Source organism: Dermochelys coriacea, chromosome 21, assembly GCF_009764565.3.
Source record: "Dermochelys coriacea isolate rDerCor1 chromosome 21, rDerCor1.pri.v4, whole genome shotgun sequence".
Lineage (NCBI taxonomy): Eukaryota > Metazoa > Chordata > Testudines > Dermochelyidae > Dermochelys > Dermochelys coriacea.
Window position 1 is genome coordinate 10,783,190 of NC_050088.1, and position 15,657 is coordinate 10,798,846.

At 45.0% G+C, this 15,657-nt stretch overlaps 2 protein-coding genes across 6 annotated transcripts in view; one reads left to right on the top strand and one right to left on the bottom strand.

Annotated features, from left to right (window-relative positions):
- UHRF1BP1 (UHRF1 binding protein 1) overlaps positions 1 to 5,509 on the top strand; it is a 56,253-nt gene extending 50,744 nt beyond the window's left edge. For 3 of the 4 annotated variants that reach the window (XM_038379579.2, XM_043500314.1, XM_043500313.1), the window contains exon 21: positions 1,249 to 5,509. In XM_038379579.2, coding sequence (XP_038235507.1) covers positions 1,249 to 1,374 — 126 coding nt within the window. In that variant the 3' untranslated portion in view covers positions 1,375 to 5,509. The remainder of the gene's footprint in view (positions 1 to 1,248) is intronic. The other variant, XR_006276444.1, reaches the window with a different exon arrangement.
- A 347-nt stretch (positions 5,510 to 5,856) lies between these two features.
- Positions 5,857 to 10,919, bottom strand: TAF11 (TATA-box binding protein associated factor 11). 2 transcript variants are annotated; one of them, XM_038379583.2, is made up of 5 exons: positions 10,667 to 10,919; positions 8,890 to 9,038; positions 8,316 to 8,403; positions 7,926 to 8,022; positions 5,857 to 6,770 (listed from the first exon to the last, which is right to left on the bottom strand). In XM_038379583.2, exons 1-5 carry the CDS (start codon positions 10,862 to 10,864, stop codon positions 6,640 to 6,642), a joined length of 663 nt encoding a protein of 220 aa, XP_038235511.1. In that variant the 5' UTR covers positions 10,865 to 10,919; the 3' UTR covers positions 5,857 to 6,639. The 2 variants fall into 2 exon arrangements, with proteins under 2 accessions (XP_038235511.1, XP_043356250.1); XM_043500315.1 differs by having other exon boundaries at positions 8,890 to 9,041; positions 10,667 to 10,894.
- Between the last annotated feature and the right edge of the window lie 4,738 nt (positions 10,920 to 15,657).

The window sequence follows — 15,657 nt, forward strand, 5'->3', positions numbered from 1 at the left end:
GAAAACAGGTCGTAAGCAACCACAGAATGAGTCCTATAGACATGAGAATTTTCGGGTAACATGGAGCCTTCTGCTTAATTCTCTCACCCTGTAATATGATCTTCCATTTTATTTGATCCAAACATCTGGAACCCAAATAATTGTGTATCGCAAACAAGCAAAAACAACCTCCACTTTTTATTGCCCTTCCTTTACACAGGCATTACCAGATAATCTGATTGGCTATTGAAAAATGTGCTGAAGGAAGCAATGTGGTCTTATGGATGAGGTGCTGAACTGGGATTCAGGAGACCTGGCTCTGCCATTGGCCTGCTGGGTGACCTTGGGCAAGCCAGTTCTCCACTCTGTGCCTCTATTTTCCTTCCCATTCTTTGCCTTAGCTATTTAGGTTGTAATCTGTTCGGGGCAGGGACTGCCTCTGATTGTGTGTGTAGCACCTAGCATAATGGATTGGTGATCACAACTGGAAACCCTAGGTGCTACAGTAATACAATAATAGTAATTAATTTCCTGATCCTACTGAAGTCAGTGGGAGCAGGATTGAGGCCTAAATTCTGAATGAAAAAATAACACAGCTCAAGGAAGACCCTAAATAAACATGATTGTCCAAGACATTGTTGACATTTGCCTTGCCATATGCTGTGAAGCTGTGCAAGGGATTCCGAGGGCTATATGTATAATAGGTAGCTTCAGTCGACGAGGTAGAAACAGATGTGACTGAATTAAGGGGAGGTTCCTGGTGTCCTTACACGAGGAGTCCTGTTAACTTTGGTATGCCTGCTTATGAGGATAAGGATAATTCACATATGTAAGGATGCAGAATGGAGCCCAATATTTGTCCCTCTGCCTTCCCTGCAAGTATAGTTGGGTGACGCACGTTGTTGTGCAGGAAAATCCCCTCCTGCTGCAAGTTGGTTCACATATCTAGAAGTGGGGTGGGAATCTATGGAGACTGGTGGCCATTAGACTGCCACTGATGGTTGTGCAGGCTGAATATAATAATGGTTAGGAAAGGTATTCTAGGAAACAGTTGGAAGTGCATCTGTCAGCAGCTACTCCTGCAAGAAAGCCAAATGGAATCAGTATGTCAGTAGGCTTTGTTTGCTCTCTGACATGTAGCTGCAGGTAGTCTCTAAGCTCCTGGTTTCATATTCCAATTTGACAGTACTGCGAGAAATCATCAGTCTGGTCTGTTTTGCTTTTTACCTTTTGCAAAATCTTCTCTCTCTCTCTCCTCGTCTTTTGTAGCTAAAGGAAGCCCCAGCATTGCAGAAGGAGCTGCACACCATGAAAATTGCCCTAGCAGAAGCCAATCTGGACATAGGGCGCCTTCTGCAGGAAATTAGGAAATATGATCCCCTCTTCCAGCTTTGACAGCAGAGGCCCAAGGCTGCAGCTGCTCAGGAGGAGCAGAGATAACCACCAGCGTCCCCACGGCTAGTTTGTTACACTGCTGCTGAGAGGCCAACCTCAGCAGAGAGGAATTGCCTTGGGGAATGGAAACCTAATTGCAATTGCAGGATGAACTCTAAGTGGGGTAGAAAGGGAGGAGGCCCTGGCTGGGTGAAGGGAAATGAGCAACAAGGAGCCATCTGGTTCTGGTTTTGCAATCATTTCCCTCTGTCCTGGTAGTACGGTGCTACACTCTCTATCACTGAACCACTGCAGTGCTTAGTCTGCAAGCACAAATGCAGAACAGTAGTCAAGAGCCAGGCACCCGTCTAGTCACCTTATAATGGTGTTGCTGGTCTGCTCTCACACCACCATTGCATCTGTTTCCTTGTTCATGTTGGTTTACAGGGTGGGTTGTGTTGGTGTCTGTACTTCCTTTGCTATCTTCCTGGGTGTTCTTGCCCAAACAAACTCACCAAAGAGTACAGGCAAAAGCAATAATATCAACTTGTCCAGTTAAGGCATAGTCAAACATGGCAGAAGAAGTTTGTTTTTTAATGAGTGTGTATGATGTGGAGTAAGATGGGATGGAAATGCCAGGGTGATTGGCTGTGAAAGATATGGAAATAACTTCTCTCCATAAGGGAGAGGGAACATGACTTGCAGATGGCCCCCCTGCAGCCTGTCTAGTGAAGTACATAGTGGAAAAGGGGACTAGAAGAGACCCAACAGTTTGCAGTCCCAGGACAAAACGAAGCCATGGGATACTAGATTTATTTAGGAAGGCACTCTGCTCACACCTGCTGTCCCTGAACCCCACCTCCCACACTGTGTCCATATACTCTGGCTATTGCCTTTAGCCTTGTGTGAAGGCTGCCAGTTTGAAAAATGACCCTCGCTCATTAGCTGAAACCACAGGGGCTGAGTTCAGCTTAGTGCTCTCCATGCTGAAGAGGGAGAAATCCAGCCTCTCCTAATGAAAGATGATTTAACCCCTTCTTGAACTGACCCCTGAGGAATCAGGCTGAATGTAGAGTTTATAGGCCAAGAGGTAGGAGAGGGAGAAGGCCTGTAATCTCCCTTTGTGAAGTGTACTACACTTAGACATATCTGCCAGGGTTCACAGACTGATGTGGGAGGAAAAGCACTGACAGCAACAACCACACATATTCCAACCTAGTCATGTATTTTGAGCTAGAGATGAATCAAGTGATGTGGAAGTTCCGCTAGGCGCAGATGGGGTGTTTCATCAGGGTGCTGACACTCGGACCTTTCCTTAGTGGCTTCTGGCTACCTTGGCTGCTTTCCGCTAGTTATCTGAAGGCAATGAAAACAGCAGCTGGGTAATGTTCACTCTTGGAAGATGCTAAGTGCTCACCTCCTCCAAGGTGCTTCCGTGATGAAGGTGAAGTGGCCAAAGCCAGTGTGTGACTTTCTTCATTTAAAATTAAATGGCTTTTACAGGTAAGAAAACCTAATAGAAGGTGATGTGGGAGTTCATGAAAAGAAGTTATTGATGAAAAGGCCCTTTATAATGTTGCAGGATCAAATGCTCTTCTAAAGGCTGATAAGTTTGCTTTTTCTTCACTTTACTTGGCTGAGCTAGTGCACAGTCCTGGCACTGGGTGAGGAAGCAAATACATGTGTGTCCTCCTTAATGAAATAGGGAATAAACAGAATGTGATAGAATCCAGCAGAGCAAGAGAGAGCGATAGAAGAAAGTGCTGGATGGAAGAGTAAGCAGCACAGTTTAAGACAGAACCATACAAGTGTCAGAACGAAGACTGCCCACCCACTGCACTTTATTCTGAGTCTCTCTTGGATTTTAATGCATTTCAAACTTTTTATGGATTGGATTTCTCCAGATGTATTTTATATTTGTATTAATGCACGATTTGTAATCCATACAATACTTTTTCTAGTGCCTCTAGAACAAACAGATGATCCCCACCCATCTTGATGAATTAAGGTCTGGGGAGTGATCTGAAGAAAATGACTTTTAATGTAACCTTTTTTCCCCTGCATATTTGTTCCTTTGCCCAATCCTGGACCTATCAGGTGTTTCTCTTTAGTAGGGAACTTGCAGTCTAAGCCCTTCAGCTGTAGGGAGGAAGGGTGCATGTTTTTATTTGCTCATTTGATGGTTTAGATTTGGAGAGGGTAAAGAACAATGGTTTGGAAAGAGCCAACTATGAATTCCATGCAGATGTCACTCCAAAGTCAGGGTATGGAAGAAAGGAGAGGAGATGGACAGGATGCCAGAACCCAACACAAACAGCTGCTGTTCTTGAGATAATTTTAAATTCAAAATCTTTTGACTAAATTAAGCAGAAGATGGAACTGAATGGCACACTGTAGTCTTTGACTAGTACCATTGAAGAGACAGTAGCCTAGGGCCAAAGACAGCAGTGACTTACTGCTGTAAGATGGAGGACACTATCTCTGCCATCTGCTTGTCTGTCAAGGTCCAACTGACCAATGCCTAAAAACAGGTATGGCAACAGCAGCAAGAGCCTGACCTTCACTGCGTGCACGGGGAGCTGGCAATTAGAAATTATTTTGTTTCTGAAGGGAAAATTCTGTTTTAAACAAACAACCTGAGCTGAGCATTAGCCTGAGGCAAATGTAGGGTAGCGGAATTCCAGAAGGCTTTGCAGTTGCGGTACAGTCTTTCCTCATCTAATTCAGCTGGGGTGGCTACTGTGTATTATATTTTGTTTGGCTGCTGTGGTTTTCATACATTCATTTTTGACCCTGGAAGAGGGGGGGATAGTCCACCATCTCTCTTTACTAGAATATTACTGTTTTTCCTCAAAAGCATCTTTCCTGTCCTAAGCTTCTTCAGAACAGCTCCTGTGATAGGTTATATGTGCATTACTACCTATGCTGAAAAATCCTTGAATGTAGCAGCCCTTGTTCGATCCAATGGGCAGAGAATCTGTTACCAGGAGCCTGCACTTTAACTTTGAGCAGTAGTATGAGGGTAGACCAACCGGGTATTTCCCCACCACCTTTGCCCTGTATATGCACAGAATAATTTTAAAATAAAGAAAAAGGGGTTTTAGAAATGCAAGAATTATCTCCTGTGGTGAGGATCACCCTGTTGCTAAGCTAAACCGTTTTCTCGTAAGACTGGCACTAATGCTGCAGTGCATCCATTTATCTGTTACCAGACTTGCTGTGAAACTAATGTACAACAGCTAATTGTAGGTGTAAAAGACATCTAAGGTGAAGTGAGTATGTGAAGTCCAAGCTTTTGTTTCAAAAGTGAAGTTGGTCACTTTCATATAAATGGAGGTTAACATTCTTTAGTCCAACTTATGTGCTTATATGCACACTCCATCTCTTCCTGTTGAGGTAAGGGTACTCCTGCATGTGCTATTGTGAGGGTGGGGATGCTGATCCTGCTGCTTTAATCACATTGTGCTTGAACATCGCTCCCCCCCTCCTCTTTTTTTTTTAAGATGTCCTGAGTCTTTTAGCAGTTTATGAAAGGAGTTATAGGGGAAGGCTTTGCACAGCACTGTTGTCTAGCTGCAGTGGCATCAAGCTACTTCCCTTTCTCCTCCGCCACTGCAGCCTAAACAAAGCTGGAACTTAGTTTCCCATAGCGTGACCACAGGAGCTTGTGTCGGTCAGTATAGGGCTAGGTTCAGGAAAAAACTGGGTGCTTCTGTTTATTTGTATTCCGGTACAATACAGGGACCCTACTTATCACAGCCTCAGTGGGCTCCATATTGTATAAAAGTTCCCTTACTGTTGAGGACTGAAGGGAGGAGCTGGAACAGGGGGAAAGATAGTGAGGTTGATAAAATATTACTTTGTTTTAAGTGTTATGGGGAGGTTGATTTCTGAAGACTTTGCTCTACTGTTGTATGTTCTGTTAAATGACCTAAATTAATTCTTCACATAACTGCAGTATTACATTAGAAATGAGCATGGAGTGCAGTAGCTCTTGTTAGTTTGAGGACACCACTCCTATTTGCTTATAAACAGGGATACAAGTCTGACTTGAATTTAAGATCTAGTCAGTATTGGAATTTTATGTTGCAGTATGACCTTTCCATGAGTGCATTTTTTTGGTTCTATGAACCACCTTTAAAAAAAAAAACTAAACTTAACCTGCACTGTGTCAGATGTCTGCTTTCTCTACGGCTGGTTTTCTTAAGTCCTTAGTAAGTGCAGAATGGTGCTGAATAGCACATGGGAAAAGTGACAAAGGCTAAAGGCTGTGGAAGGGTGAACGACTCCCACCAAGCAGTATAAGATACCCCTGGTAGGGCATTGTTTCAGCACTCTAACTGCTTATGGAATATAGTGCCTGCACAGATCCAGAGCCAGACTAAAACCCGACAGCCCCCTCAGTGTTAAGGATTAATAGATAAAGTGGGGGAGAAATGCTAAGTCATACAATCAGTGACATTTCATCTGCCCTCTCAGTGAGAATGGAAGGGACTACTCAAATCCAGGTCACAAGCTATTTAATTGAACACCAAGTTTAATAAGTGTTCATTGTATCAAATCCCCCTTTCTATACAGACTATAGATATACCTGTTATAGCAGTAGCCCTCATTTCCCCCCCCCAGTATCCTCTCCGTAAGTAAAAAGCCTATTGCACCAAAGGCTTTTATCCTTTCTGTTAAAGTGTTTAGCTCCGTTTCACATAGCCACAGCTATAAAGTCTGATGGCCCTGACAACATTTCCAATTCAGTTATTGCCCCTCTCTACCACCAGAACCTTTTATTGCAAGTTTCTTAGGAAATGTTTAAAGAGAGAAACAAACTTAAGCAGTCACTTGATGAGGTTTGCTAGTGCATGTTGAAATAAGGACTCCTACGCACAGGATACAATATAGAGGCCTTTCCTTCAAGGAGTTTAGTACTAAAATACAAACTTAAGTGAACAAGGCTGCTGTCTGCACTGCTGTTTCAAAGTTATTCTAAACTTTAACCACAACAGTAATTTTTCATATCTGTCTACCACAAATCTTGGAGAAGTTGTATACGGAAGCATTTCATAGTCTGAGAAACTGGCCACATGCACTCCGTTCAGCTTTGTTTTAAGAAACTTTTTTTAGGTTGTTTTGGTACTGGCATAGTAATTAATACTGCAGACACTAGAAGAGCAGAAGGTTTGGAAGCTTTCTACTTAAGCAGTTCTGAGGTGATGGTTTATACCTAGTAGTCTATTCTCTTCCAGCTTCTCCAGGATCTCCTGCTTCTTAAACTGCTGTCTAGTTTTCACTTCAATGGAAGGTGATTTTTTTATACTTCGAATTGGGGATCTGCCCCCGTGACTTCAGCCGCCGGACTGCCTCACGCATGTGTTTGGGCTGAAGAGGTGGTAATTCTCCCCACTTCTCACACACATCCAGTGCTAAACAAACCAAAGAACAATAAATGTTATCAAACAGTTGACACAGTTAAGTGTCTCAAAGAGGCTTTCAGATAGTAAAAGCTAGCATTTCAGCTTTAACTAAGTAGGTTCTACTATTCATAAACATTTATCAACTTTACATCCACAAAAAAACCAAAACAAACAAACTGGAATTAGTTTCCTTGCAGTGTCCACAATGCAAACTGAGGAGCATTTTACCAGTATGTAAGAATCAGAGTGAAACTGACTTATCTGGGTCTCACTGTCCACACTGAGTGAAGGAGAATATAAACACACCCTAACTGGTAAAATTACATTTTATTGAACAGTTGAGGTTACTTAAGTTAATTTCTTAGAACATCCAACAACTTACCAATACCCCTTTCTACTTTGACTTGTTAAACTATTCATGGGTTGATTAACTTGAGGAGCACATGCATAGGGACTAATACATGAGACAGGAGATGAGCATATATGGTAGAGATGAAAAGGACCTATTGGATCACTGCATCCATCCCCCTCCCATTGCCACATACAGGCTCATCTCAAATAAAGATACAAGATTGCTTTTATCCAGATTCCCTCACACAACAGAAGTAACTTGTAGAAAAAGCCACAAGCAGGGTTCATCATTCCAGCAAAATACCACCTCTACAGGTAAAAATCAAGTATTTTAATAAGTCTGTACAGATTAGGTGGCTTGAACCAACAGACTACTGTCTCCTCTTCAAACGTACTGTAAACATGTCCAAACAGCTACTTCAGTAGCTCACCCTTCAATGTAGTGTTTCATTTAGTAATCTCAGCTCATCTATCAGTGGAGACCAAGTTTCAGAAGAATGGATTTATGCTAGTTAAATGTCACCTCCCTTGTGCTGAATTCCTTGCTGATAGCAGAATCAGGGTTCATAAGGCATCTATTTTTGCCCCTGAAGACACTCATTTCATAATAGGAAGACTGCTGTAAAAACTGTCTTCATTTCTTTGAGTTGCATAGATGCTGTGACAAAGGTCTAAGTTAGCTACCTTGAAACCACCATGTCATCTCACTTCAAAAGCTTTTCTCCCTCCTTTAATAATCTTTAAATATATTCGTAGAATATTTCTCCCCACCACCACACACACACACTTATAAAATATTCTTCTTGCACTCACCTTCTTCTACCACCTCCCCAGCGAAGACTTTGGAAATCCCAGACATGGCAATAACCACATTCTGAGAGACAGAAGTCCCAGTAATGGACTGGACCAGCTTGAGAGAAAAGATATAATTAAGTGAAAAATTTTCCTGCAGCTGTCTACTTGGGTTTTTTGTTTGTTTTTAAAAAACACAAACTAAGCATGAGAAATGCTGAGCCACACCTATTGAAGTCAACATGAGTCAAGGTTGCTTAATACCTCTTCTGTAGTTGAAAATCTGTGCACTTAAACTGTGCTCTAAACTGCAATGAAGTTCTGTGCACTTTTTTTTTTTTTTTATAAATGCCAAGCTGTCTCTTTCACCTCATATGTTCCTCTGTGGACTGAGGATTTGCAGAATCTTACCCGTTTAATAGCAGCCTTGGGGAAAGCAGACCGGCGGTACATCTCATAGCGGTTCAGCTGTTCTTCAGAAAAGGAAGAAACCAATATTCTGGAGGAAGGAGGAAACAGATCAGTTACAACAGAAGACAGACTTTTTTCACCTTAAAAAGCAATTTGAAAGATTCTCCAAATCCATGTAGGGTCTGTTTCCACAGTGTACCACTTTAGAAGACATTTTATTAGGCATAAGGAAGAGCATTGAAGGGAGAGGGTAGGTTGTGCCCTACTTAGCTAATGCACAGGTTTGGGTGCAAAGTAGTAGTAACTGTTCTGGTTTACAAACTGGGACTCAGATCTTCCTTTATGAAGGCAAAGATCAAAAAAACCAACCAGTTACAGGACAGTTTCCAGTGTTGGCTTAATAAATAATGACAGTGCATATTACATGCTATAGCACTTATTTCCAGCAGCAAGCTCTGTGCAGTGAACTGGGTGAGCTAAACTCAGTCTGATGAGGAGCAAGTTGTCATTACATAGACAGGATCCGGTAACCAAACTTGGCGTCACATGAATTAGAAATTTAAGATGTACTCACTGCATTTTCTGAATCTCATCTTCATCTACTTTCTGCTTCTTCTCTTTCTTCTCTTTTATCTCTATTTTTATCTTCTTAGCTGCAGAAGACTGCAATGTAGAGTCCTCAGATTCAGCTGACGCTAATTCCAAACCTTCTTGGCTGTTCACCTGCCACAAGAGATTACCATCATTTTGGGGAGGTCTCTGTTATTCAGTTCCAAACTACAGCTCTCAGTACTCAGGGGTTAGTCTGTGTACAGTGCTATTAAGCATCCACAGAGCACTATGATAAATATACAACCAACAAAATCCAGATTTTAATCTACAAGCATATTTTGGCTGCTATTGGTTTGTTACAACAGCATGTGACCACAAACACAAATCAGAGGACTGTGTGGCTGACTTAGTTTTACCTTAGCCTGGAAATTCAAAGTCTTTCCTAATACTCAATTGTTTTCTTACTCTTCCATTCTGGACAACCTCTGCTCACCGTGTGTGTGTGTGTGTGTGTGTGTGTGTGTGTGTGTGTGTGTGTGTGTGTGTGTGTGTGTGTGTGTGTGTGTGTGTGTGTGTGTGTGTGTGTGTGTGTGTGTGTGTGTGTGTAAGAAAGAATGGACTGCCTACCCACACAGTGCTAGCAGCGTCATATAGTGTCACCAGCTGTGCAAAAAAGCTCACGATTTGAAGGCACCCACAAGTACAACACGGGCACGAGCCCACAGCAGCTGGCTGCACTTTGGATCAAAGCTCATGGGACCCAGCAGAAGCTGGAGGAAAATTTCCAGGGGGGAATAACTAGGGCCCTACCAAATTCATGGTCCATTTTGGTCAATTTCACAGTCACAAGCTTTTTTTTTTTTTTTTTTTAAAAAAGGCATAAATTTCATGATTTCATCTATTTAAAATAATTTCACAGTGTTGTAATTGTAGGGGTCCTGACCCAAAAAGTGGTTGGGAAGGGTTGCGGTACTGCTACCCTGAGTTCTGTGCTGCCTTCAGAACTGGGGGGCCAGGAGCCCAGATCTGAAGGCAGAGTTGCCACCAATAGCAGTGCAGAAGTAAGGATGGCAATACCATGACCCCCCCTTAAAATGGGTGGTCACTCACACACCCTGCAACTCCTTTTTGGGTCAGGACCAAAGTTCTCTTGAATTTTTTACATCCCCGTGCAGACTGAATTTTGTTACGTGCACTAATATAGAGACGATATGTGGCAGGGGTGGAGCCCAGGGTTTTGGAGTGTGGGAGGGGGCTCAGGGCTGGGTCAGAAGGTTGGGATGCGGGGGGGGGGTGAGGGCTCTGGGGTGGGGCCAGGGATAAGAGAGTTGGGGTGCAGGAGAGGTTTCTAGGCTAGGGCAGAGAGTTGGAGTGCGGAGGGTGGGTGGGCACCAGGGATGAGGAGTTCGGGGTTCAGGAGATGGCTGGGGCACAGGGGATGAGGGCTCTTGCTGGGGGTGCAGGCTGGGGCTGAGGGCTGCCCTGGGATTGCGGCAGGGAGAGAGGACTCCCCCCAGCCCTCTCTCCCTCCAGCCGCCCAGAGGCACTGCCCTTAACAGCCTGCTGCCTGGCCATGCAGCTGAGAGGGGATTCAGGCCCGGAACCCCAATCTGAGAAACGCTGGTCTCCCTGCGAAGCCGCGACAGCATGGGGTAAAAGCACCCAAAAGATCAGATTTCAGCGTCTGCGAGGCGCTCTTGGTGGCTGTGACTTTGGTAGGGGCCTTAGCAAGAACCCAGCTAGCCGGCCCCGTAATCCCGCCCGCCCGCCCGCGCTCCCCCCCCGGCTCCACCCCGCACCTCCGCCGCCTGGCCGTCCGCTTTGGGCTCGCTGGGCGCGGCCGCCTCCCGCTCGCTCTTCTCGGCCGCGGCCGGCGGCTCCTCGGAGGCCGCGGGAGCAACCCCGAGCCCCGGGGGGGACGAGGCAGCCGGGAACGTCTCCTGGCTCGAGCCCGGGTCCCCGCTCTCCTCGCGGCCGCGCGCCCCGGGTTCCGCCATCGGCGACGGCGCGCTCTGATGAGGTCATCGCTACGGCGGCGCCGTGGAGGGGCCGCACTTGCTCCGCCCCTTCCGGGAGATTTCTGTCTCCATGGCAACGCAACAGCCCTCGCGGGACGGGGTCTCTGGGGTGGGCGGAGGGGTTAGACTGGGAGTATTGCGGGTAGGGAGATCTTGGGGGTTAGAGTGGGGGGGTGTTGGGACAGGTAGGAGGGGAGGAGTATTGGGGGGTGGGACAGGTGGGGTGGGGGGAGGGAGGGCCTGGGGGTTGGAATGGGGGGGTTGGGACGGGTGGGGGGAGGGAGGGCCTGGGGGTTGGGACGGGTGGGGGGGAGGGAGGGCATGGGGGTTGGAATGGGGGGGTTGGGACGGGTGGGGGGGAGGGAGGGCATGGGGGTTGGAATGGGGGGGTTGGGACGGGTGGGGGGAGGGAGGGCCTGGGGGTTGGAATGGGGGGGTTGGGACGGGTGGGGGGGAGGGAGGGCCTGGGGGTTGGAATGGGGGGGTTGGGACGGGTGGGGGGAGGGAGGGCATGGGGGTTGGGACGGGTGGGGAAGGGGAGGGAGTTTGGGGGGTAGGGAGGGCATGGGGGTTGGAGTAGATGGGTTGGGACAGGTAGAAGGAGGGGAGGAATTTTGGGGGTAGGGAGGGCATGCGGTGGAGTAGGCAGTATTGGAGTTAGAGAGAAGATGGGGAGCATTGAGGAGTGTGACTCAAGCACCTTCTGTTTTTAGGCACAGTGGAGTGCAGGATTATTGCAGGGTTTTGTAATCCTTCATACAAATTTACAAATAAAACATTTCCTGCTGACTTTGTTTCTTTGATGAACGAAGCCAGGTGGGATGGCAAAATCCCAGTCAGTAATTTTCGGTATTATTTCTTTCTAATTGGCCATCCCACTAAACTGCTGTGATCATTAGGATAGTGGTTAGGCCAGGAGATGGGGGAATCAGAATTCCTGAGTTGTTTCCAGCTCTGCTTCTGGTCAGTATGTGACTTTTGATGTCACTGAACTTCTTTGGGCCTCAGTTTCCCCCTCTGTAAAATGGGTAATATTTACATTCTTCACAGGGCTGTGATGAGGATTAATTCATGTTTGTGAAGGGCTTTGAGATCCTTGATTGAAAGGTGCTAAATGTGTGACATTTTATTATTTTTTGGACTACAGCTGCTTAGATATTACATCATTCTCCTATGGTACCCTCCCCCCCACACACACTCTGTCTCTCTCTCTCTCCCTTTTCTGTATAGCCCTCAATTCAGAGACCACCCTTCTCTTTTGTATGTCAGAAAGAGAACTCGGATGATGTAAACGATGACATCCTGACTGAAACTTTTATTCTGGTATCTCTGCGCTAGAGGGATGGGGCGTGTTTGGCATATAGATCCAGGAATGAGGCCTTTCACACTCAAAGAGTTCTACAGCCACAGCTCCTTGCCCCAAGGCTGCATTACAATGCAATCCCATCACTCAGTGTTTATTCTCAGGCCCAGAAGTGGCACTCCACTGTCTGCAACTGCTCCATGAACGCCTCCAAGCTCCTTTAATTGTTTTTTTGCTATGTCCCTCAGCAGTCTGTCCTCAAAGAAATCCTCATGTCCCTGGTTGTTGTGGTCATTCCTGAGGGTCTGCAAATACAGGAGAATCATGCATCCTGTATTTGCAACTTTCAGGAGAATAGTGCAGAGCTTTATGGGCTCCATACTTCTGTCAGAGATAGCAAACATCAAAATGTTCCACACATGTTTGTGGCATATTTAAAAAAAGATGTGAAAATTATGGACTATGGATGGCATTATGGGATGGAGAAAATTGCATGCTGGAAATCTGACCCCTGGATTCCAGAGGTAATCGGGTGGGGCAGATTGGAGTCATTGCAGCCTGAGGTTCATACAACCCATCACACCATCTTTCCCTAATGTATTTTTAAACTGTTTTCTTTATGGATTAATATTCACTAATAATCATAACACAATTTAGAGACTTCCCTTTTGTAAAACAGGAAAGAGTTAACACACTCAAGAAAGAAGACTTGATTTTTACTTGGTAAACAGATACCTGACATTTGTCAGCATAATGACACTCACGTGGGAAAAGCTTCTGACTGAACCAGACGTTCAACTAGGTAGTGTACTGCAATTATCATGAAATACAAATGACATCTCTCATTCATTGCTATTGTGAAAAAGATAGGACCAGAATGATTTAAGATGAATATTAGCCTCATTAGTTCAGTGGATCTTTTAAACTACCTTAATGTATTAAAAAAGACTTAGAATTAACTTTTCCTTAGTGATTTGTATTTGTTAAATGTAAGAATTCTTGTACAAGTCACATACAAAGGAGCATGAATATTGCAGAGGTAGGATTACAGCGTGAGTTATTGAAAGAGAAGGATTGCATTGAATCTAAACATAGCTATGCTGGTATAGTGCCATAGTGTAGACATACCATTAGAATTGTCTAAAGCCATGTCTCCACTACAGACTTTGGTTGATGCAATTTATGTCGGCATACACCCAACAAAGTAAGTGTGTGTGTGTGTGTGTGTGTGTGAGAGAGAGAAGAGTGGTTGGGGTTCGGAATTAATTGAAGATTATGATCTGCTAGAGCCTTCCTATGAAAGGGTATGCCTAACACAAACTGCAAATTAGATTGGTCATCAGGAACCTGTTGATGTCGTTTGCCTTAAGTGAGGTTCATCTGAAAGGAAGGAGGCTGAAAAGTGAGCCTAGCAGGCCTAAAGATTGTTTGGGTTTCTGTTGGACTTTGACTATGCTATCTCAGAAGCCGTTGAACTCTCTTGATGATTGTGCCACAGGGCTAAACTACAGGGCCTATTGCAGTCCTATTTTTTTCCATGAGATCTGCTATGGATAGCATCCGATGAAGTGAGCTGTAGCTCACGAAAGCTTATGCTCTAATAAATTTGTTAGTCTCTAAGGTGCTACAAGTACTCCTTTTCTTCTTGCTGTGGATAGTGTTGTAGCTAAACCATAAGAGTGGGAGGCAAGAGAACTAGGTTTGTTCTTAATCTCTGTATGATCTTGGACAAGTCATTTAGTTTCTGAATCAGTTTCCCCAAGTGAAAATAGGAGTAAGAATACCTACCTTATAGGAAGATTGTGAGAATTTATTCATTTGTGGAAATTGCATTGAGAGCACCAGATGGAAGGTGGTCAAGCAAAAATATGATAAATTGGGCAGTAGAAAAACGCCATGCTAACGGCTAGGGAAGTCCAAAAGTAGGTAGGCAAAACTGAAATGTTTTAATGGTGTTTACATACAGCCGTGAGCTAGATATGCCGAGATCACACAAAACAAGATAATTAGAACATCTGCCTGCCTTGAGGATTCTCCACTGAAGCTGAAATATCATGTTTCAAAAACATAAGGCAGCAAGTTCCTTTAAAAAAGAAACGTGATTTTTAGTACTACTGGAAGGTGCTGGCTTGACTGCCCTGCAGGTTTCTGTTTATATGCAGAGCAGCTACAGTCTGAGCAGCATCAGTTCTGTTTTTCTCCCAGGTTGCCTTGCTGCTGTGCTTCTAATCTGAGTTGAAGGGACTGGTGCCTAGTGGGCTTGGAAGGGTGCTTAGTCTCTGGTCTCTGCTGATAAGACTGCTAACAAGGCACCAACACTGGTGGTGGGTTTTTGCCCTCCCAAATCATATCACATGCAAGACACTAATTTGATTTTTGGGTCATACTTTGATATATGATGCTTCTTGTGGGCTAGGAGGCAGAGCTGTTAATGTACCACTGGAGGCTGTGCCTTACATTTGTCTTAGAAGATAGGTAAACAGTCTCATCTCCTTCAACTTCATTCCTTATGGGACATGGAACTAGATCATTATTCTTCCCTTTTTATGAATGTATGCAAATGTCATCATGGCCTCTTTGTACCAGCTTTCAGTCACGAAGCAGGAGGTCTGGGGATCAGGCATTCCCTGGGACACGAAAGCAGTGCATTGGAAGAATTGGGGTTTTGGATGCTATCCTTGGTTAGGATGGCAGATGCTTAGTAACTGCTACATTTCCTTTGTTAGACCCTGAATTTCACAGGCACTTATGCATTTATTATGACACCTACAAAGGCCCTCAGGACTTTGGATTCAGAGTAGCAGCCGTGTTAGTCTGTATTCGCAAAAAGAAAAGGAGTACTTGTGGCACCTTAGAGACTAACAAATTTATTAGAGCATAAGCTTTCGTGAGCTACAGCTCACTTCATCGGATGCCTTTGGACTTTGGAGGCTTCATCTGAAAGTCTTCTCCGTGGTAAACTGCTCCTTTTCCCTTCCGTAGAAGGAGGGCTAAGTCGACCTGTGTATTTCACACAGCAGGTTGCTCTTTGTGAGATTGTAAAACAGGACCACGATGATGCCGTGGAGCGATGGCAGTGGTATATCTGCACGGTGAAGTCTTACGAGCTCTGTTGGCTCGGTCTCTAACGCACATGGCTCCCTCTTAACCTTGCAGAAGATAATCAGTGTGTGTTGCTGCATTATTTTGGGCACGGTTGAGGGACCTCAGTATTAACTATTTTTTCCCCTTCCTGCGAGGGTGGAATTATTCCTGCTCCTGCTTCTGCTGGGAGGGGGGCCCTGGCATTATATACCATGTCAATTCTCCTCCCCCCACCCCCTGGCATTATTCCCTTCATCTCACCTCTGGGTTGGGATTTACATCCTGCTACTCCCCTTGAACCTGGGGTTATTCCCGGCTTCTCCCTACAGGGGGAGCATCTCTCAGCCCCCCCCCACAGGGGAGGGGTTATGTATTGCCCCGCCCC